Source organism: Chionomys nivalis, chromosome 1, assembly GCF_950005125.1.
Source record: "Chionomys nivalis chromosome 1, mChiNiv1.1, whole genome shotgun sequence".
NCBI lineage: Eukaryota > Metazoa > Chordata > Mammalia > Rodentia > Cricetidae > Chionomys > Chionomys nivalis.
Genome location: NC_080086.1, coordinates 39,314,811 through 39,339,519, shown reverse-complemented (window position 1 = coordinate 39,339,519; position 24,709 = coordinate 39,314,811). Strand labels below are relative to the sequence as shown.

The following is a 24,709-nucleotide window of genomic DNA, read 5'->3' as shown; positions in this document are numbered from 1 at the left end:
AACATACACCAGTTCCTATAGTCATGCGATTGGTTAACAGTCATCCTTTTTTTTAAATTTATTTATTTATTAAAGATTTCTGTCTCTTCCCCGCCATGGCCGCCCATATTCCTCCCCGTCCCCCAATCAACTCCCCCTCTCTCATCAGCCCTAAGAGCAGTCAGGGTTCCCTGCCCTGTGGGGAGTCCAAGGACCTCCCACCTCCTTCCAGGTCTATTAAGGTGAACATCCAAACAGCCTAGGCTCCCACAAAGCCAGTATGTACAGTAGGATCAAAACCCAGTGCCATTGTTCTTGACTTCTCAGCAGTCCTCATTGTCTGCTATGTTCAGCGAGTCTGGTATTATCCCATGCTTTTTCAGACCCAGTCCAGCTGGCCTTGGTGAGTTCCCGAAAGAACATCCCCATTGTCTCAGTATGTGGGTGCACACCTCATGGCCCTGAGTTCCTTGCTCGTGCTCTCTCCTTCTGCTCCTGGTTTGGACCTTGGGGTTGTAGTCTGGTGCTCCAATGTGGGACTCTGTCTCTGTCTCCTTTCATCGCCTGATGAAGGTTAATATCCAGGAGGATGTCTATATGTTTTTCTTTGGGTTCAGCTTCTTATTTAGCTTCTCTAGGATCACGAATTATAGGGTCAATGTCCTTTATTTGTGGCTAGAAACAAAATATAAGTGACTACATCCCATGTTCCTCTTTTTGGGTCTGGCTTACCTCACTCAGGATAGTGTTTTCTATTTCTGTCCATTTGCATGCAAAATTCAAGAAGTCATTGTTTTTTACTGCTGAGTAGTACTCTAATATGTATATATTCCATACGTTCTTCATCCATTCTTCCATTGAAGGGCATCTCAGTTGTTTCCAGGTTCTGGCTTTTACAAACAATGCTGCTATGAACATAGTTGAGCATATACTTTTGTTGTATGATAGAGCATCTCTTGGGTATATTCCCAAGGGTGGTATTGCTGGGTCCAGGGGTAGGTTAATCCCGAATTTCCTGAGAAACCGCCACACTGCTTTCCAAAGTGGTTGTACAAGTTTGCATTCCCACCAGCAATGGATGAGTGTACCCCTTTCTCCACAACCTCTCCAGCAAAGGCTATCATTGGTGTTTTTGATTTTAGCCATTCTGACAGGTGTAAGATGGTATCTTAAAGTTGTCTTGATTTGCATTTCCCTGATTGCTACGGAAGTTGAGCATGACCTTAAGTGTCTTTTGGCCATTTGAACTTCTTCTGTTGAGAATTCTCTGTTCAGCTAGTTGCCCCATTTTATAATTGGGCTGATTAGCCTTTTACAGTCTAGTTTCTTGAGTTCTTTATATATTTTGGTGATCAGACCTTTGTCAGTTGCGGGGTTGGTAAAGATCTTCTCCCAGTCAGTGGGTTGTAGTTGGGAGCTGTGGGCCTGCTTTTTGTCCTGCCCGGCTCTTGCACGGCTAGCTTTATACCTGAAATAATTACACAGAAACTGTATTCTTTTAAACACTGCTTGGCCCTTTAGCTCTAGCCCTTACTGGCTAATTCTCATATCCCGATCAACCCATCTCAAATAATCTGTGTAGCACCAGTCTTACCGGGAAAGATTCAGCATGTCTGACCTGGCGGCTGGCTGCATCGCATCTGCCTCTGAGAGGAGCTGCCCTGCATCTGAGCTCACTTCCTCTTCCTCCCAGCATTCTATTCTGTTTACTCCACCCACCTATGTTTTAACCTATGAGGGCCAAGCAGTTTCTTTATTACTTAACCAATGAAATCAACAGATTGATATGACACTCCCACATCAGTGGGTTGCCTTTCTGTCTTAGTGACAGTGTCCTTTGCTTTACAGAAGCTTCTCAGTCTCAGGCGGTCCCATTTATTCAATGAGGCCCTTAATGTCTGTGCTGCTGGGGTTATACGTAGGAAATAGTCTCTTGTGCCCATGTGTTGTAGAGTACTTCCCACTTTCTCTTCTATCAGGATCAGTGTGTTCGGACTGATATTGAGGTCTTTAATCCATTTGGACTTGAGTTTCACGCATGGTGATAGACATGGATCTATTTTCATTCTTCTACAGATTGACATCCAGTTTTGCCAGCACAATTTGTTGAAGATGCTCTCTTTTTTCCATTGTATACTTTTAGTTCCTTTATCGAAAATCAGGTGTTCATAGGTTTGTGGGTTAAAGTCTGGGTCTTCTATACGATTCCATTGGTCGACTTCTCTGTTTTTATGCCAATACCAAGCTGTCTTCAATACTGTAGCTCTGTAATAGAGTTTGAAGTCAGGGATGGTAATGCCTCCAGACGATCCTTTATTGTATAAGATTGTTTTGTCTATCCTGGGTTTTTTGTTTTTCCATATAAAGTTGATTATTCTCTTCTCAAGGGCTGTGAAGAATTTTGATGGGGATTGCATTGAATCTATAGATTGCTTTTGGTAGAATTGCCATTTTTACTATGTTGATCCTCCCAATCCAAGAGCAAGGGACATCCTTCCATTTTCTGGCGTCCTCTTCAATTTCTTTCTTCAAAGACTTAAAGTTCTTGTCAAATAGATCTTTCACTTCCTTGGTCAGAGTTACCCCAAGATATTTTATGCTATTTGTGGCTATCGTGAAAGGTGATTCTTCTCTGATTTCCCTCTCTGCTTCCTTATCCTTAGTGTATAGGAAGGTAACTGATTTCTTGGAGTTGATCTTGTATCCTGCCACATTACTAAAGGTGTTTATCAGCTGCAGGAGTTCTTTGGTGGAGTTTTTTGGGTCGCTTATGTATACTATCATATCATCTGCAAATAACGAAAGTTTAACTTCTTCCTTTCCAATACGGATCCCCTTGATCCCCTTATGTTGTCTTATTGCTATTGCTAGAACTTCAAGCACTATATTGAAGAGGTATGTAGAGAGTGCACAGCCTTGTCGTGTTCCTGATTTTAGTGGGATGGCTTTGAGTTTTTCTCCATTTAATTTAATGTTAGCTGTCAGCTTGCTGTAAATAGCTTTTATTATATTTAGGTATGACCCTTGTTCCCTAATCTCTCCAGGACCTTTATCATAAAGGGGTGTTGAATTTTGTCGAATCCTTTTTCAGCATCTAATGAAATGATCATATGGTTTTTTTCTTTCAGTTTATTTATATGATGGATTACATTGATAGATTTGCATATGCTGAACCAGCCCTGCATCTCTGGAATGAAGCCTACTTGATCATAATGGATAATTTTTCTAATGTGTTCTTGGATTCGGTTTGCCAGTATTTTATTGAGAATTTTTGTGTCGATGTTCATGAGTGAGATTGGCCTGTAATTCTCTTTCTTGGTTAAGTCTTTGTGATGTTTTGGTATCAGGGTGACTGTAGCTTCATAAAAGGAATTTGGCAATGACTCTTCTGTTTCTATATTGTGAAATACCTTAAGGAGTATAGGTATTAGCTCTTCTTGGAAGTTCTGGTAGAATTCCGCAGTGAAACCATCTGGTCCTGGGCTTTTTTTGGAAGGGAGGTTTTTGATAACAGCTTCTAATTCTTTGCGACCAACAGGTCTATTTAGATTGTTCATCTGGTCTTGGTTTAACTTTGGTATATGGTACTTATCTAAAAAAATGTCCATTTCTTTTGCATTTTCCAGTTTTGTGGCATACAGGCTTTTGTAGTAAGAACTAATGATTCTCTAAATTTCCTCTGTGTCTGTGGTTATGTCCCCTTTTTCATTTCTGATCTTATTTATTTGTGTTTTATCTCTCTGTCGTTTAATTAGTTTGGATAAGTGTTTGCCGATCTTGTTAATTTTCTCCAAGAACCAACTTTTTGCTTCATTGATTCTTTGAATTGTTTTCTGTGTTTCTATTTTGTTGATTTCAGCCCTGAGTTTGATTATTTCCAGTTTTCTACTCCTCCTAGGCGCGTCTGCTTCTTTTTTTTTTCTAGAGCTTTCAGGTGTGCTGTTAAATCTCCAATGTATGCTTTCTCCGTTTTCTTTAAGTGGGCACTTAGTGCTATGAACTTTCCTCTTAACACTGCTTTCAATGTGTCCCATAGATTTGAGTATGTTGTCTCTTTATTTTCATTAATTTCAAGGAAGACTTTAATTTCTTTCTTAATTTCTTCCTTGACCCAGGTGTGGTTCAGTAGTTGACTGTTTAGTTTCCATGAGTTTGTCGGCTTTCTGGGAGTAGCATTGTTGTTGCCTTCTAACTCTAATCCATGGTGATCTGATAAGACACAGGTGGACACTGATATTTTTTTGTATCTGTGGAGGTTTCCTTTATTACCAAGTATGTGGTCAATTTTCGAGAAGGTTCCATGAGCTGCAGAGAAGAAGGTATAGTCTTTCCTATTTGGGTGGAGTGTTCTACAGATGTCTGTTAAGTCCATTTGCTTCATTACCTCCAATAATTCTCTTAGTTCTCTATTAGGTTTCTGTCTGATTGACCTGTCCATTGGTGAGAGAGGTATGTTGAAGTCTCCTACTACTAGTGTGTGTGGTTTGATGTCTGCCTTGAGTTTTAGTAATATTCTTTTACATAAGTGGGTGCTTTTATATTAGGGGCATAGATATTCAGGATTGAGACTTCATCCTGATGAATTGTTCCTGTTATGAGTATAAAATGTCCATCTCGATCTCCTCTGATTGATTTTAGTTTGAAGTCAGTTTTGTTAGAAATTAGTATGGCCACTCCTGCTTGTTTCTTAGGCCCGTTTGCTTGAAAAACTTTTTCCCAACCCTTTACTCTGAGTAGATGCCTGTCTTTGTGGTTGAGATGTGTTTCTTGTAAGCAGCAGAATGTTGGATCCTGTTTTCGTATCCAATCTCTTAGCCTGTGCCTTTTTTTTAATATTTATTTATTTATTATGTATACAATATTCTGTCTGTGTGTATGCCTGCATGCCAGTGGAGGGCATCAGACCCCGTCACAGATGGTTGTGAGCCACCATGTGGTTGCTGGGAATTGAACTCAGAACCTTTGGAAGAGCAGGCAATGCTCTTAACCTCTGAGCCATCTCTCCAGCCCCTAGCCTGTGCCTTTTTATAGGTGAATTGAGTCCATTAATATTAAGTGATATTAATGACCAGTAGTTGTTTACTCTGGTTATACTTATTGTTTTTGTTAGTAGAGTTTGTGTGTCTCCCTTCTTTGAGTTGTGCTGGTGAAGGGTCGCTAGATGCCTGAGTTATTGTAGACAGTGTTGGCAATGTTGGATTCCTTAGGTTGTGATTTTCCTTCTATTACTTTCTGTAAGGCTGGATTTGTGGCTACGTATTGTTTGAATTTGTTCTTATCCTGGAATGTTTTGTTTTTCCCATTGATAGTGAATGATAGCTTGGCTGGGTATAGTAGCTTGGGCTTGCATCCATGGTCTCTTAGTTTCTGTAGTACCTCTATCCAGGACCTTCTGGCTTTCATGGTTTCCATAGAGAAGCCAGGTGTAAGTCTGATCGGTTTACCTTTATAAGTTACTTGCCCTTTATCCTTTGCAGCTCTTAATATTCTTTCTTTAATCTGTATGTTTTGTGTTTTGATTATTGTATGGCGAGGGGATTTTTTTTTGATCCAGTCTATTTGGTGTTCTGTATGCTTCTTGAATATTCAAAGGAATATCTTTCTTCATGTTGGGAAAGTTTTCTTCCATAATTTTGTTAAAAATATTTTCTGGGCCTTTGAGCTGTGCCTCTTCTCCTTCTTCTATCCCTATTATTCTTAGGTTTGGTCTTTTTATTGTGTCCTATATTTCCTGAATGTTTTGTTATGAGAATTTTTTGGCTTTGCTGTTTTCTTTGATCAGTGTGTTTATTTTCTCTATGGTGTCCTCAGAATCTGAGATTCTTTCTTCTACCTCTTTTATTCTATTGATTATGCTTGTTTCTGTAGTCTCCGCTCGTTGACCTAGATTTTCCATATCCAGCTGGTCCTCAGTTTGTGTTTTCTTCCTTGATTCCATTTCAGTTTTCAATTCTTGAACTGTTTCCATTACCTGTTTGATTGATTTTTCTTGGTTTCCCGGTTTATCATTTACGTATTTACTCATTTCTTCGAACTTTTTGTTACACTTCTCATCCATTTCTATAAGGGCATTTGTTACATGTTGTTTGAGGGACTCTATTGCTTTCATAAAGTCAATTTTTTACACTTCTGTGCTAGGGTGTTCAAGTCCTTCTGTCATAAGATCATTGGGTTCTGGTGTTTTCATGTTGTTTTTCAGATTGTTGGGTGAATTTTTGCCTTGGCGTCTGCCCATCTCCTCCTCTCAATGCTATCTAGTGGGTCTTCTAAAACAGGATCAGGTTTCCCTGCTGGCCAGGGGCCCCGCAAAGAAAATGCCCCCACTCCGTTCCTGGGTTCGGCCGCAGGCCAAGATCCCTCACAGCACTCAGGAGGGTCTACAGGAACAGGAGCAGGCTACCCTTTCACTAGGGACTTCGTCAACAAAAGGTCTACCACTCTGTAGGCCAGCCACCAAAACAAAGACACTCCCGCTGTCCTCTGCCCCGAGCATCCAATCCAGCGCCCAAACAGGCTGAACTGGGTGATCCTGTGGCCCCGAGGAAAGGAGGGAGAAGGAAGGAGGCCTCTGGGGGCAAGCTGGGATGGACCAGGGAGAGAGAGGTCGCAGCAGAGGAGGAACTGCCCTAGCAGGCTGGCCAGGGAGTCAGGGGGGTCAGGGAATGCCCCCACTCCATTTCCTGGGTTCCATCGTGGGTCAAGAACACTCCCACCACTTAGGAGGGTCTTCAGGGGCAGGTCTAGGCTTTGCGTTCGCCAGGGACCTCGCCAACAAAGGACCTCCCACTTTGCAGACCAGCCACCAACACACCTACTTGAGTTAGTTGTAGTGGGACAATCTGCTCTCAGTGTAGGCTTCACTGTTTCAAGCTTGGACCATCAGAAAATATAAGTTTGTGTCTGCCGAGCTTCCACCCACATCTGCGCTGGTCTACCACGCCGCCACCCACGTCTGCACCCGGTCTGCCCGCGAACAGTCATCCTTTTAAGACAGCTCCCAAATCACTGAATGTCATTCACAGTTGTCTACTTGAGGTTTTCTAATATATCTTGTTGAAGACTGTTAGATGATTGTGAGAAGGGCTTTGTTTCCCTACAGATGGGAAAGACTACCTTATTCTCTAGTATGTTATATTCCCATAACAACCTGTGGTCTTTGTGTTCTGCTTTTGATGTTTGGTCTCATTCCTTCTGTACCAGGTACTCTCCAATTTTATAATAGGGAATTTAGAATTGCTTCACCATGGCATTTTCCATACGATTAGTTCTCTTCTTCTTCCTGTCTCTCCTCTCACCTGCAAGGAATCATGCACATTTCCTCTTTTTTTTTTCTCAGAACATTATGACCTGATGTAGGATTCCCCTCTGTATGCTCTGAATATGTTTTATTACCATTGGTTAATAAAGAAGCTTCTGTGGGCTATAACAGGGAAGAATAAAGCCAGACAAGAAATCTGAACAGAAATATATAGAGAAAGTAGTCAGATTCAAGAAGTACCTGCCAAAGGAGACAGGTGCCAGAATCTTACTGGTAGGCTACAGCCTCATGCTGATACATAGATTAATAGAAATGGGTTAATTTAAGATATAAGAACTAAATAGAAATATGCCTAAGCCATCAACCAAACTGTGTTATAATTAATATAGTTTCTGTGTGATTATTTGGGTCTGGGTGATTGGAAAATGAATGAGTGGTCTCCACTTGTAATGACCCTTGTATATTTTCCCATAAGACCAGTAAAGTAACTGATATTTGTGTTATTTGTTTGTGTGACTATTTCAACTCTGGATTTCTACTCCATCTTCTGAAGAATTGTCATCTGAGTGTATAAATACTTATGACTTTTCTGTGTTAATATATCTTAATGCTTAGCATAAGTGTACTGAAGGAAGAGAGATGCACCTTCTGATGGTATAATGCCCATTTCATTCTAATAAATAGAAGATGCTAGATTGGTCTTTAATTTTTTCCAGGGGATCTGAGTTTCATTGTCAACCCCACATGGCAGTTCAGATTTTGTTTACTGTGATGAGCAGTGTGTTCTTTAAGCATTAGCAAAGGCTTCTTGAGCTGGAAACAGGATAGTAAGAAGAACTAAGAGTCCTTGCCGTTAGGGTATAAAGTTGGAATTTCTGATGCTGCTTTCCCCTTTGACTGTTGAGGATGTTTCTCTGACTGTAATATACTCCTGAGTTGAAAATTGATTGTCTTAGTTACAGATGTATTAGATGTTTCAGATGTATTAGATGGCATGTAAAGCCTCATTCTGGTCTGTGACCTGCTAAGGACATCCTGATAGTATTCTTCATAGCTGCATCTAGTAAGGCCTTCCTTTGCATTTCAGTTAGAAGGTCCATCTCCTAATCATAGTCCCCAAGAAGAATCATGCCTCTATTAAGTTAAACTCCGCAGATTCCAGGTGGCACCTGAGGATCATCTCCTTATTTCAAAGAGAACTAGAACATTTTGTAATATCTGTTGATGCTTTGTTCCTACTCCCTCTTGTATAGAATTAACTTCCAAAATGATGGCAGCTCCGCTGAACATGTACCAGTGGGACACTGTTTCAGACTATCCTAGAATAAAACTTAGCAAATGAAATTCATCTGCTCAACCAAAGGAACAAGTTCACACTAAGAATTCCGTCTGCTTCATGTAAAAGAACAATAATTTTCCTTTATAAAAACTTTGATTATGTTTCCTTTGAATCAAAATTGTGGGATCTGGTGCCTTGGGTTATATTTTTAAACTCTGGCAAAGTTCTTAATTGTACTGATATATGTTCAGATCATTTTTCCTTCTGAAATTTAATACAGATGGATAGAAATTTATCTCACACACAAGTGTGGGGAGGGAGATGAAAAACACAGGAACCTGGTTATTAGTTAAATTAATGTCTGATTCTCTCCCTAAGTTTCTGCCCCACCTGGGTCACTAAACATCTTATATGAAGTATCCTATTTCTAAAGATAGATAGGTAGAATGTTCAGGTTTCTGAAACTGTAATATAGACTATGGGTAGGGACTTAAATGGATAGGCAGAGGTGAGACTCTGTCCTACTTTGATGTCAGAAATGCCTTATCTGTTAGTAAAGAGCACCACAAAGTACACCTTACTGAAAAGGCTACCAATTGATTCTCAAGCACTGTTAATATCTGACTGCCAGAAGATGCTTTTCAAACCTTAAAGATATGACACCTGGTTAGTTTCCTTCTTTCTGAATGGAAATAAATAAAGGGAACTAACAAGAATCCATTTATCTTCTCCCATGACCTGATAAAAGGTAGAAATAGGTTGTCAGGTCCTGTAAGAAATCTGATTCAGACAAGCAAAAGCAAGGCATCAAAAAGAGCCTCAGTGGATGATACCATTTTGTCTATGCATCTGCCCTTTGTGTTTATGTAAGAAGACCTGTTTTCTGAACCTGGGTTACCCCATCACTGTCAGATCACAAAACCAGGTACCAAATTGGTTGATTTCCCCATTATATTATCTTCTCACATATGAAATAGTTTATCTTCTGCTTTTGGAACTACCAGTTTTCCTGTGATACTAATTCTTTCATAACGGGGCATCTTCTAGGAAATAAAAGAGAAAATTGCATAGTGTGTGGATAACAGCAAATTCTATAGGTCTTTTCTGGATCTTTGGTGGATATGGAAACATCCAGAAGATGAAAGAGAAAATGAAAACTCAGTTTCCCCTTTTCTCCATTTCCCTGATTAGCTGTCCAAGTGATTATGACACTCATCAAAACATAAGCCTGCTTTGTAGCATTGTGACATATGTAAATGAAACTAGGCACTCTACTATCAAATTCTTCTGAATTATTCATTTCTGACTTTGAAATAATAATTTAACTTTCTAAGCAGAGTAATACCCACTGCTTAAAGTTAATGTGACCTCTTAAGAGTAAATGAATGTAAAATACTTTCTGTTTTTGTCACTGTAACCATTGACACATTTTTTATGACACAGAGAAGCTGGATACTTTAAGTATGTGGTAGTAGTTTCCCCTTCTCCTATAGTTCTTGGCCTTAAACTTCCTAAGTTTTTGTATTCTTCTTCCTGCCACTCACTGATGGCACTGTGGAGAGGGGACAGAAGGAGATAGTGTCATCTTCATTTCTGCAAATAGACAAAAGGAAGATCAGCAATGCAAAGTGTGGACTTCCTGTGCTTCCATGACATAGTGACATTAATAGACCTGGCATTCAAGCCTAGTACAGGTGATAGTCTGAATCTGATTTTTCATTTCTTTTGAATTTTGATCCTCTTGAGACCTCAACACTTCAATGTAGTTGTTGAAATTATCCATTCCAGAAGCAGCAGCTATAGAATTGTATAGTACTTGGACTCTTGAGTCTTTGTTAGTATGGATTTGAAATGAATAGCATAAAAGCGACATACTTATTTACCTGTGGCCTCTCTGAAATCAATTTTATTTTCTCTTTGACTGGTAAGCCAATTCTATGATGGGACAATAGCAAACGAAGAAGGTCTTGATATGTTACTCACTCACCAGTAGCTGAAATAGCCAAGAATGTAGATTAGAGCATAACAGTTGTCTTTGAGCATGTTACAATTTTTTATAAGCTTGTTTTTTCTCATGTACCAAGTGAGAATAATGATAGTACCACACAGACAGGTCTATAGTAAGCACTGAAATCATAAGTTATTATGTGAAAAAGACAAAATTAGTATACTGTATATTCTTAATTCTTTTAATGCTACAACAAAATACCTGACCAAAGGAACTTTAAAAAGAACAGGTTCAGGAAGGTACACAGTTGGAGGGTACAACCACTATGACACAGAAATCACAGAAGCAGATATTTGAGGAGACAGCTGGGCATAGTGCATACACAGAAACACAGAGCAATGAATGCAAGTGTTGAGCTCGATTTTTTCTTTTTATTCTGTCAAGAACCTTTTTGAGTGAGGTTTCTGTCCCGTCTGGTCCCACAGCCATTCAGTCCCAAAGAAAAACAGAGAGTCCTGCATTAATTATGAGCTGGTTGTCCCATTAGCTCAGGTTTCTTATAAACTCTTATAACTTACAGTATTCCATAATTCTTGTCTGTGTTAACCATGTGGCTTGGTACCTTTGGTCAGTGAGGCATTCTCATCTTGCTTCCTCAGTGTCTGGGTGATGGCTGCAGACAGAGCCTTTCCTCCTCCCAGAATTTTCCTGTTCTGGTTGCCCTGCCTATACTTCCTGCCTGGCTACTGGCCAATAAGTATTTTATTAAACCTGTACAACTGACAAAACTTTACAGGGTATGACACCATTGTCTCACAGCAGAACCCCAGTCCATGGAATAATTCTTCCCACAGTTAAGGTGGGTCCTCCTACCTCAGCTAATGTCCATTGCCCAGAGACTTGTCAACTAGATGAGTCAATACCCTTAAATTGACAGCATTTAACATCAGAGTGGAAAGCATTTGTCTCTGGCTTAGCTCATTAGAAATGTAAAGCCTTTTTCTGTATATTATATATATCTTTCCTAAGTTTTTCAGTAAGCCTCACAACATAGTGCTTGTAGATTATAGAATATGCCTTTTCATTATTGATTGACTAAATTAGAAAACTTACTATAGTTTAGCTCATACACACACATGTATGTCTGCATATGTATTTGATCTTCATGCATCTATTATATTGATGGACATAAATAAATAAATCTAGTCTACAGCCTATCACTAGTCCCTTTTGTTTCTTTAATTTATTCTCAATATGGTAGCAGTAATCTCTATGAATTCTGACCTTCTTATTTAACTCTGTTTAGGGTTTGACGCTTACTTCACATCTCGCACACTTGAAAACAACCGGAGAAATGTATGGTTTGCTGAATACTGGGAAGAAAACTTTAACTGCAAGTTGACAATTAGTGGGTCCAAAAAAGAAGACACAGATCGCAAGTGCACAGGTAATTTCATTCCCATTGTCCTCCTCCTGTGACTTTACATGGCCAGCATTGAGATGTCTGAATAGCTGACAGAAGGAAGCCTGGCTGGAGACGAATTGAAAAAGTAAATTGAATTTTACCAGATTTTTCAAAAAATAGATGAGGAGCATAACTCTTGCAGGTCAAGGGAAATAGAGACAAGAATGTATCCTTTTTTTACCTGTCCATATCACTGTAATTGGCATTCCCACTGATACGTGGGACCTTGCTCCTTCAAATACTCCTGTAAATAAGCATTTGTTCATGTTCTAGCCAGGAGAACAAAGTCATTTTCAAAAAACAAAAGCCCCTAAGACATCTCAAAGCAGAAACAGTGGCAACTGTTATTCTCTGTAGTATATCTGATCAAGTTTACAGAATGCTTGAGTTTATAATAATGAACATTCTTAATGGTTTTCACTTAATGCATAAGTGAAAAAGTCATTTGCTATTTAATTTATGCTTAAAATACTCACTGCCTCTCATACAAATCTTTTGTGATTTTTTTTGCCAATAAAAAGTGTGTTTGTAAATAGATAAAGAGGGAAGAAGACTTTAGTTCATTTAGTCATTTTCAGACATTTATTAAGTAACCTCCTTTCTGCTGATCCCTATTCTAGGCAATCTTAACCTCTGCTTATATGAGGCTTAGAATGTAGTAATGGAGTAGGTGAAGGGTCATTGACATTGCTCCAGTGAATTTGTCATATAAACTAGAAGGTGTGAGTTTGGATTACAGGGACATATAACAAAAGAATTTCAGTTGTGTTGAAGGCATAAGCTTTTTTCCAAAGACTTCTCTGAGAGAATAATGCTTGTATCAGCATCTGTAAATAGATTAGACAACAACCAATTGGTAAAGGAGAAAACTTGGTGAAAAGTCATTGATAATAAATAACATGACATAGTTCTGTAGCAAGGGGACTTTTGCAACTCTGAGAATACAATTAAATGCCCAAAATGGCATTAATTTAATGGAGAATATATGTCGAGGGAGAATGAATGAGTAACTGTCAAAAGAAGAGCAAATACTCTTCTGTTCAATGAATTTGTTACTGATTTGTGTTTAATTTCATATCTGATCTTTAACTTGTGCACTGAATAGCTGTGAAAGGTCGAGTAGAGCCTACATCTACTCTCCAGTCATCCTCAACATTTGGAGTAGTAACTTTCAGGTATTCCAACACCCTACAGTGTGTACTCAATATGATCACTCACTGAGGGCAGGAACAGAGGGAAAGCGCAGGCACTAAAGTCCTTTCCATACATGCATGAGAACCAAAGTTCAATTGCCAGAACTCATATTATGGAAAAAACAAAGCTACGGTGACATGCACTTGAATCCCAGCACTGGAGAAGCAGAGACAGTATATTCAGATTCATTGACCAGCCATCCTAACCTAATAGTTGAACCCCAGGCCATTGAGAGGCTCTGTATCAAAATATAAGGAGGACTGTGACTAAGGGGGGGATAAAACCTAAGGTTTTCCTGTGGCCTTTACATGTATAAAAACAAAGGAGCACACACACACTCACACAGAGACTCACACACAGACACATATATCACGTTGAAATCACCTTAGATACAAGTCTTACTTAGTTTTTCTTTGCAATCTAACTCTATATATTTTAATCACTTTAATGTTGTAGATCAACCTGTTCATTAAGTAACTATTAAATAGGTAGAATACATGGTACATAGTACTTAAGATACCATGAAAGATTTGAAAATATTTAAGAGCTCTCTTTATCACAAGGAGGTTTCTGTGAAAAAGAAGATATATAGTAAAGAGACAAGAATAAAAATATTGCTGAAAAATCAATAGGACACATGTATTGGAGGCATCATGGTTAACTAGAATGCCAGAGAAATCACATTCTCTGTTCAGAACACAATATATAGCAGCACAGTGTTCTCAGAAACATGGTCTTTGTATAGTTGGAAAAAAAGTGAATAAAATTGATTCAATGTTGACTAGACCTAGGTGACACAAAGCTTTCAAGTGGAAACTGAAGAAATTAGTTTGACATCTGGATAATTTGTCTGTAAGACAGAGAACACTCAAGTGTACGACAGTATGCAGATGATGGATGACAGTTTCCAGAGTGTCGCTGACATCCAGTGTTCTGTCGAATGGCTGGAGGTGGACTGGATTGTCAAAATGGAACTTAGCCATGTTCCTGTCTGAGTTCAAGACTTGTCCTTTTGTATGCTCTAACCCTGAATTCTCTCTGAATAACCACTTCTCAGAGCTGAGTATAGAGAATAGCATTATACATCCATCCATCCATACATACATACATACATACTGTGTGTGTGTTTGTGTGTGTGTGTGTATGTATTACCAATCTACCCCAGAAGTGGGAAATCTATTGTGCCTTTCCATAATATTCTTTGCAGAGTCATATTTACTAAATTACAGATCATCTAAAATTATTCTCCTATTCTTTCTTCATACATTCTTTTCATTAGGCAATGATTTCTCTAGGGAAAACTGATTACGTACTATTTATAAAATTACAATTATATATAAAATCATAATTATGCACAAATTGAGTTTATTAGAATGGCTTACTCAATAGAGGCTAAGTAGTCTAAGAGTGACCTCCTGCACTCCGCAGACATCAGAATCTGGTAGCTGCTTAGCAGGGTACCTCAGCACTCCTAATCTGGGGATGTGGGAAGCCTGGAACCGTCCAGGAGAGTTGTTAGTGTTCAGATTATGTGGAAGTTCAAACATGCTGGAATCTAAGGTCCATCAAGGATGGCAGCTGCAGCAGCAGTAGCAGCAACAGCAGCAGCAGCATAGAAGCCTTCACTCAGAAAGAAACAATAGCAGAGAGCACTGCTTTTTCCTTTAGCCTCCTTCTATCTGCTCAGCTCCTTGGAAGGTGCCAAAAATGTGATGGTGGGTCTCCCTCGTTAGCAAATTCCTGGAAATTACAGAAGCATATGCCCTAGTAAAATCCAGGATCTACCTGTAATATTGACAATCAAGGTTAATCATCACACCCTTCTTTAAACTATTCCTGATAGTAAGATAGTCCTTTGACTGATAGCAAATACTGTTACTATTAAGTTTATTCTTCAAGGTTATAGATATAAATATACAAGATATGCCTGGTGCCATTAGTAGTTTGTGACTTTTTCCTACCCTTTTCTTTTCTAAGCCTGGCTGAGCTCTTATGCTGCTTTGGTAGTATTTACAAAACACTCTTTAAAATATCTTGACATTTAGATACACCTCAATCTTGGAAGTAGAAAGTGGTAGGAAAAGTTATGCTGATTGACAGTCTAGAAAAAAAAAACAGGTTAGAGGCAAGTCCTTAAAGCTGTGATAACAAACCAAATTTAATCAAGATGTGGAAGAGGCATTGGTGGGCTTTAGCATGTGGAAGATGGAATGAAAGCTGCCACATGCTAAGTTTTGAGACAGTAAAGAGAATGAATGTGTCAGAAAGAAGCAGCCATATGAGGAGATCATAGAACTATCAGTTTTATACTGTAAATGGACAGCCTGGAGACAGTGGGTATTTCTGCAGGAGGACTGTAAAAACAAAACAAAAAAACAAACAAAAAAATCAGCCTCCTTAATCCTTTCCTGTGACTGTGCTCTGATGACAAATTGATTCATCTAAAATTATGAAAGTGAACAAGCTTAAAATAGTATTCCTTTTATTTGTACTGTGTAGCCTCTCAAGCCATAAGAAGTTATGTTTCTATATTAGTTCTGGGCAAACCAACATGGAATCTATCATCTCATGTACTTTAGTAATGAACAGTAAGACCCATAGTATATGAAGAAAACAGATTGCTTTTCTAATGCTGTATCAAAAGCTTCCAGGTCACATAAAAGTAAAAGGGCTTTGAAAGGAAAAATAATTATCAATTTTTTTTAAGAAATAGAGAATAATCTTTGTCCCTGAAGAATTTGTAGGGATTCTGGGGTACAGACATTCTTAAAGCTAATATCCTAAGAAAATATCTAACCACCTATTCCATAAAACATTAACATCCATTTGACATATCTGTATGACAAGCAACATTTCTTCATTGCTCTATATCTTTATAATATTCCAAAGTTCTGGTATACTCACTCATAATATTTCTAACTCCAAAAACTAACTATCTTTCTCTGACCATCGCTTGAAATTATTTCCTTTGCTACAAGTCAAACATTGGTAGCAAGTGATTTTGTACGTCAGATGACATCCTGGAAGGGAATGTATGCTAAATAGCCTAAGTTTTCATAGATGACAGAGATCCCATATGATAGGACTCAATGTCATTTGTGATATTTCATCATTCCATGGAAACCATATTAGAGTCAAATACTAGGAAGTAGAATCTACTAGACAGTTTGACCAGGATCACATGTATTAATCAGCAGAAAAAGCGTATGGACTGTGTTCATTAGTTGTACATGTGGTTCCTGATTCTAAGCCCACCAACTGAGCTTGTTCCCCTTGAATATGTTAGTACCGCTAACATAGAGATCTGGTCCAAGTCTGATCATGATGAGGATGATGGTTCTTTGGGAATGCTAAGAAGAGAAGGAAAATGAAATGATGTACCAGGAAACAAGAAATGGCAATCTCCAATTGGAGAAATGGTTGTGCCCATACAGTTAATAGTTTTAGAATCAATGAGCTAGGGTCTGACATCAAGGCCTATCTATGAGTTTACCCATTAAAGCTTGGACAATATTGTTTAACTTTTCAAAGTCATTCTTCACATATGAAATGAGGTAGAAAGCAAAGCTTCTGAAGCCGTGGTGGGGATTTAATTACATAGTTGAAGTGTTAAATCTGAAGTGACGTTAGCACATGGTCCTAATTCAGTATGGCTAACAATTACTGGCTGAATGCAATTGCCTGTGTAGAATTTACAGTTAACCTATTTATGTGAGTTCTGAAGAAGAGACGATCTAAGAGAAAATAAAACCACAAATCTGAATAAATATAAAGATATAGGGGGCAACATTTCATCATGATATGCGAAAGTATTTGCAGACAGGAATGAGGCCATGCTAAGCTCTGAGGGAATAGAAGACTCAATGACAAAGGAAGTCCAGCACCATAGTAGAGTGTGTATGCAGACATTGCCTGACACTGAACTAGCCAGACTCCTTCTTTTCCTGATTTTCTCCCCTTTTAACCAAGAAGTGGTATATTTTCAAGGTCTCCCTCAAATGTACACTGCCCATTCAGTACAAGGTTCGGGAATCTGAATGTGTTTGCCTGTGGCAGCCATAAAATTATATCCATCTGTTTAGTCTGGGGGCTCACACAGAACATTTGTCTCACTAACATTATTGCTCTGACAGGTGCCATTTGTGCACACTGATTCATCAGCGTTACCTTCTCACCGAAAGGAAGCAACTCAGCATTTAGGAATCCATCACCCTGTGAAAGGCCAATTTGACTGTCAGAGATTTGTTTTCCTTTGGATATAACAAAGGATAAATAAGTGGAAAGAACCTTCTCTCCACAGCCTATAGCGACTTGTTTACTTTGTTGCTTGTGTTTTCTAGTCTCACAGTAAAAAATTCAGTTTGACTAACTCTTTAATGTTTCAAGGAAACTTTTTGAAGTCATTTGACAAAACACAATAAAAACACATTTTTCTCCTCCCTGATATCTTCACTAGACACTTGATATAGATAAACTATGAGTTAGTCTTTAAGTTCATGTATTTTAAGATTGTATGTTAATGTGACTCTTTGATATATTTTAATCACTTGACTCATCTATAAACAATAGTTTGGTTGAAAGTCTATTTGTTGCTGTTACTTAAATCTTCTACCTATCTACCTTCTCCTGTGAAAACTGGAAGCATGTCAGATTGTTTTGATTTTTGTATTTGTTTATTTACTTAATGGCAAATATTAAGAAGTAAATATCTTTGACCCTCACATAAATATTAAGACATAATTTTCCACTTGGTGTAGCATTTTACAGCAATTACTTGGATGACTGCCTGTGTGGTTTTGACAGACAGGGTGGCAGTTGTCTTAGCATTCCATTACTCTCTAAATTGAAATGCAATGAACGTCACATGAGAAATCCTCAACAGTCTTAGAAAAATCGCTAAGTCCTTGTGAAAACATGGAATACTGAGAAAGCATTATGTATATACATAAAAGATGAATATGTCTCTAGACTGGATTACCACAAATACTAAATATCCAGAATCATAATATAGTTTTGCATTAAGTCATATTATGGCACTATGGCAATTCTTTGGTTGGACAAAATGCACGTATACATGTATTGCATGTTTGTAGAAGCAAAACAGCAATGGCGCATACCTTCCTCCAAGACTCTCCTCCTAATTTTTTTGAGACAGGGTCACTCAATGGCCTTGCATGCGCTGATGGGCTTCACCATCTGTAGTGAACTCAGAGGATTTCTTTGTCTCTGCCTCCCAAGCACTTGTGTGGCAGACCTCCGTGCAGCCACACCTATTTTTTTTCCCACCTAAATGTTGGAGATCTGAATTCAGGTCTTCATGCTTGCAGCAGTCACTGCCTACTGAGCTATCTCCCCAGCCTGTTTCCTGTGCTAATTGCAAACCTTTAATTTTCATCCATTTATATATTAAGATATATTTCCTTATATTATTTTAATGACAATAAAGATTTTTTAAAGGAGTTTAAGAAAAATATGTCAACTAAAGGAAACTTATATAAATCTCTGTCCCTCTAAAGAACTCAAGAGTCAAAGATTGAGGATGAATTCTGCTCCTCAGAGAGGTCAAATAGTAAGTGACTCACTTTCTCTCCTCATATCTCTCTCAAAGTTGTGCGGCTTTTTGTCTCTCCTTAAAAACCTTCTCCACCAGGCTCCTCCCTACCACTTCCTGTCAGCTAGTTGTTGATTCACCTTCCTGACTGAAGATGAATTTTATTTAATCAAACAAATATTCCAGAGCATAAACAAAAGTAACACACCTTAAAATAATATTCTACAACAATCAATTAACCTCTCCTGTAGTAGCATATTACCAGCTGTGCCCTTGGTCAGGCATTCCACGTATGCATCAGAGAGAAGAGGAGCTGACATAAATGCAGTCATTCATGAGTTCTTACCAATTATCACTGAGCATCAGCAAAGAGTCTCTATCAATATGATCATGAGTGCATGAAATACAACTTTGTACTTCTTTCCATACATTGCTTTTTCTTCTCATATCTTAATTTCAGTGATCCATAGAAAAAATAACCTCTCTTTGCATTCCTTCTTTCCGCTGGAGACTGGAGTCTTCCCAGGACTTCTTTCTATCTACCAGCCAGACTCTAGATCTTGCTTATCTATTTCTAAGCTTGGTAATGGAGTTATGATAGCTGAATTCCCGGTGTGAGTAAGTACTCAGTTCTGGATTCCAGATTCCATCTTACAAGGCTCCACTCTGGTTTGGAACGCTTCAAAACCTTCATATGTCTATTTAGGAAGAGTTAAGGGCTCAGGACTTTTTCAGGCAAATATGCCAACTCTCATGTTCATGCATCTCCTCAGCCATTCATTTCTCGCTGTCTTTGTAGAGGCTGGGGAAGGAGGCTATCGAGACTTGAGTTGAGTATGCATAAATCTTTCGTATTAAATTTACTTTCTGAAACCTTAATAGATTCAACTTTGAAGATTAGATCTTAAACTGTATCACACTGGTTTAAAAAATGTCAGTGTCTTTTGCTTATATATTTTTGCATCTCTACTTCTCTAGTGTTCTGTTATATCTACCCTTCCCAAAAGAGTTGAGCTGAGAATCCAGAATATGAAAAAAGAAAAAAAAATGGGAAAAAGATAAAAAATCTCATGGACAAATATAACTCAGTATTGTATTAAAATAGGAGAGTGTGAGACCAACCAAAGTAGAACTGAGGTATGAAAGAAAGAGTAGAGTGGGCCATTATCTTCTTTAAAAATCTGTAACACGTCTTTGAACTTAGAGCATCACTTCCCCAGATGCTCAATGTGGAGCTAGCTGTCTTTGGTTATATGCAAATAGATAGTTATAAATGATTCTCAAAGAGTAAATAATTTCTGCTTTCTTCAACCAGTGCCAAACAGCCTGAAAAAGGATCATTGTAGAGTGTCATTTTGATTCATGTTGCTGCCTCCAAATACCTTTGGCCACCTTGTACTTCAAAGCATCCAGAGGTACTGTATTTAATTCTGTGTAGAATCCAGCAGTGAAAGGACTCTTTGCTAAAACTATAGGGGCAAAGGACCATCCAAGCAAAACTGCTTTTGTTGGTGCTAGGAAACACAATTACGTGAGATGAATTATACTTTTTTCATAAAGCCTAGCATGCAATGTCTTTAAATACAGGAATTACAGCTTCTTCCATATTTGGAAAGTCTGTCAGGCTAGGGTGTTAATGAAAAGGAATTCTTGATCTAGGGGATTAATGTTCATGAGTGTCCTAGCAACAGTCTGTAAACAAAGAGCCTCTTATGAGCAGCCTAAGAGTTATAAATTGGATACTTTGAGTCATTTTTGTAGTCATAAGAAAGGGCTATTGAATGACTCACCAAGTGTCATTAAACTAGTTGGAATGGAATATAGCCTTTCTCAGGAAGAGCTTCTGGTAATAGAGGTTGTCATCTACCCCCTTCCAGTCCCCAGGGAGAAATATGGACACTAAAAGCATTTTAGGATTTTACAGTCTATGCAACATCATATGCATTTTATAGAGAATAAAGCTGTGCTCACAAGATAAATATAAATATCAACCAATGTAAAAACCCAGATACAAACTTTTTAAAGCTACTTTTAACATTGTCAGCCTCTTTGCAGGAACAGGCAATCCATGGAGGCGATCAGATACTCAGAGGGCTTTGGATCTGCTGGTCCTCATAGGTTACTTATAGAAGTTTTGGTGAGGTATAGCTTACATGGTCATGGCCATTGTGTTTCTCCTTACTTATCTGACTTTAGGGAGGAAGGAAACTTCTGAAGCTAGTCAATTTCAGAAACTTCCTGAGAGTTGTATTAATTATTTGGGTCCTAAGAAATCTCCTGCCGGCCTTTCTCCCTTTGGAGAAATCTCAATTCAGAGAAACTGCTAAATAACACTAAACTCTGAGCTTAAAGAAACCAGGCGTTTACATCTCCTGACTGTCCCCAGTTTCAATCATATCTTCAATCCCAAGTAACTATATAGTTTAAAGAGGCAATTATTCAATTATTGTAAGAGACCTTATTTTCTAAGCTGTAAAGTAAATCTGCCTGGCATGAAAGATTTCACTGCAATGGATAAGATAGGAAGAGGAAAAGAAGAAGAAATGAAGTGGTATTGTTACTTTACACATCTTCCTTTAACTCCAATTTCTGAAAAGGGTTCAGTGCTTGAGACTTACACAGTGTTAGCCTATCACTCAGTGACGGATGAACAAGCAAATGTGACTGAAGGGGGATAAATAGCTGTCTCTGAAACACAGGTATCACCTCTGATAGAGATAGATTGCAATGCTGTCAGTTCCAGCAGTGTGTTCCACAACTGCCCGCCCCTTGACACAGCCCTGAGGATGGTTTGTTCTTCAATGTTGTCTAAGTTCGATGCCACTCTGTGTGTTTTTTCTACTTAGACACTGAACAACCTGGCTCTCGCATGGTGTGCTGAGGCTTTTGGTCCTGGCTTGTCATTCCTAGGTAGATGCATGCACAAAATCCTGTGGAAAACTTACAGTGTTAGCAAGGACTGAAGCTCCAGGAAACCCGTGGTAGCCTAATGGAAGTTATAATGAAAAAATATATACTTTTTAAAAATTGACAGCATGAATACCCCAAGCTGGTTTTTGAATTTGCTAAATAATCCAGGTTAGCATCAAACTTGCAATCACCTTCCTTCCCAAGAAATGCCATTACAGGTATGGGCCACCAATCCAGTTCAATGTACCTTTTAATAGTTTTTCATGTAACCTTACATATCATAAACAGTCTACCTGTTGTCCTTATATATCATAAGCACTTTACCTATTGTTAGTTTATTGGATTTTTGGTTAAAGTCCTATGCTTTGTTCACGACTTTCAGACTTTCCACTTTGCTACTAGTTAGTGAGTTTTTATAAAACACATTGAAAAATAACTTAAGACCTCATCCCTCTTCTGTCCAGGGACAGATTCCTTGTGCTCAGTTTTAGAAGCTGAATTTAAGTAAAGAATGAGGATTCTGAAGCCCAGACACCTCACAAGAGGTTTGGTTCCTGCCTGATACTAGTCATGAAACATGAAGCAAGTGCTTTTCCATGACTATCTGCTCATTGGTAACACGCTCTGATAATGCTAATTGTCTGACCAGGTTTCACTTTGATTTATACTTTGAGGAGAAACTCTGAGTGAGTTAAATTGTGTAAAGTGCTAAATGCAACACCAAAGAGACAGGAGGCTTTGATAAGTGTTAGCAAAATGTACATTATCCATTTGTATCATTATCAATTCAAGGAGGATCAACAGCTTTTGGACAATTGAAATATATCACCACATTTGCTTTCAGAAGCACTGCACTAATCTATTTGGCTGCTGGCAAAGCAACTGAAATGTTACCTCTGTTTTGATTTGTGTTGCATGGAAAACTTACAAGATTGAATATTTTTTTTTTGCCTTATGCTTGGGTACTGATTTATCTTTTATGAGCTGCACTTTAGAGTCTTTACATTGTTTTAATATCCCTCGAGTCACTTGATCATCCCTAAAACTCAGAAGAGTTAGCAGAGCTGGCAATATTTACAGTCTACTAAAGAGAAAGAAAAGCAAAGTTCTTGGTGTTTCACTAAGTGTCTTTCCCCCAAAGTTGTTCACATCTGGCAAAGCCAGGACTTGAACCAAAATGTTGCTTTCTTCTTGTAAACAGCAATTCAAGAAACTGGCATCTTCCTGACTTGAAAGGGTCCTTATCATATTTTTAAAACAAGGCATAAATAGTGCCCAACTTTTGCCTATAATAAATCAAGCCCTTGGGGGTATAAAATCCAAACATCTTCTAAGTTGCTTTCTTCCACTTATTTCAAGCTCTTAAAATAAGCTGTATAGTTTAACTATCTCCTTAAAAGATTTATTATGCAGCAAAAATTTGGGTAGGATGTATAACTTGGAGGTAGTTTTGCTGCTATAATTATTATTGAACAATTAAAGGCAATGTAGTTAAAAATAAGCAATGTAATTTCTGAACATCATTAAGACAGTAACCTGTCATGTCATAGATGATAGTAGTCCTTCTGGTAAAATGCATGCAGAGAAGTTTCACCTGGGAGATGAATCATAGGCAAAACTACTATATCCAATATAGTTGGCTAAGTGTACCTAAAAAAAATGTCTAATATCAGCATTCACCAAAAGTACAAGTTAAGATGTGTGAAATTTTACTGCATGTGGATAAAATTAAGAGGATCAATACTTCTAAATGCTGGAGAGGAAAAATAAAAACAACTCTCTTGTTTATGCATATTAGAATTAAAAAAATAAAGGCAGATGTATGACTGAATGTGTACATCAATGAAGGAGAGATAAAAACATAAGTTCATAGGCATGGCCACTAACAAGAATATCTTGTGGGGCATCTCAGAAATGAGATATCTCTGAATGCTTTCTGTTATGAAGACTACCACACTGTAAGACATGGACTCTTCTGCCTCTCCTTGTCTTGCAGGCAAAGACATTAAATATCTTTCTAAACAAAGAAAGTTGGTGGTGTTGAAAAATTTACTAATGACTGAGTTTACACACACATTATATTGGTACGTTCCTTAAGTAGAACAATAGAAAAATGTTCTAAGCCTTTAGAACCCCTGAAATTAGAATGACTCATTTATACATATGTTAGGGCTAAGTGAGAAGTAATTTAAGTTTTGGATTATAATGGCATACCTAAGTTGTCAGAAGTGTCATGGTACATGTGTGTTTGTCTCTGTGTGTATGTATCTATTGTATCTATGTGTTTCTCTTTCTCTCTCTCTCTCTCTCCCTCCCTCCCTCCCTCCCTCCCTCCCTCTCTCTCTCTCTCTCTCTCTCTGTGTGTGTGTGTGTGTGTGTGTGAGAGAGAGAGAGAGAGAGAGAGAGAGAGTATGCATGTGTGAAGAATCTTGACTTTAAGAAGAGCTAGGTAAAATATTTATCCTTTGTAGTTAACAAACAGTCAAAGTAGAGATAACTAGAACTTCTGGCCTTGAGCAAAGTAGATTAATGAAAAAGATCTCACATGTCATGGGTAGAGACATTACTATATTTTCTCTCTCTCTTCATCTGAAATCGTAGTCACCTGAACTGAGCTTGCCATCTCAGTCATCCATTACCCAGAAGATTGTAAGCATTTTTTTCTGTTAATTTGCATGTAATATTTGTTCATCTCCTCTCCAGTTCCTCAAAGCATTCATTCATTCTCTCCGATTTCACTGAGCACACATGGATGGCCTGTTTGCTAGATTATGAGTCCTGTCTCTGGTTCTGACCTTGAGATGACAGTCATGACTCAGTCTTATCTCAGGGTACTTTAGTGGGATGTGTATGTACTTTTCCTTTTTCTTGGTGATGATACCCATTAGAACTATTCACAGACCTAAAGTGGAACTGAATCATGGCTTTTGATTGCATTTGTTTTAAAGTAAGCACTCATCAAACAGGTAGTAAACATGTCCTTTCTAACTTTGAATTTGCCTATGCCTTCTTTATGTATCTGAAGGGTAAAATATGTCTATGTGATGAAAACATTCTATAAAGCACTTACCTCATTTAGAGGAAGTGAGTATAGACTGTAATAGTCCAATGTTCTTGCCCACATA

The 24,709-nt window shown here is 38.2% G+C and overlaps 1 protein-coding gene across 3 annotated transcripts in view; it reads left to right on the top strand.

The window, feature by feature from the left end:
• The window catches only part of Grm7 (glutamate metabotropic receptor 7), an 897,233-nt gene that overhangs the window by 551,743 nt on the left and 320,781 nt on the right, over nt 1–24,709 (top strand). For all 3 annotated transcript variants that reach the window (XM_057768699.1, XM_057768691.1, XM_057768684.1), the window contains exon 5: nt 11,771–11,911. In XM_057768699.1, the coding sequence (XP_057624682.1) occupies nt 11,771–11,911 (141 nt within the window). The remainder of the gene's footprint in view (nt 1–11,770; nt 11,912–24,709) is intronic.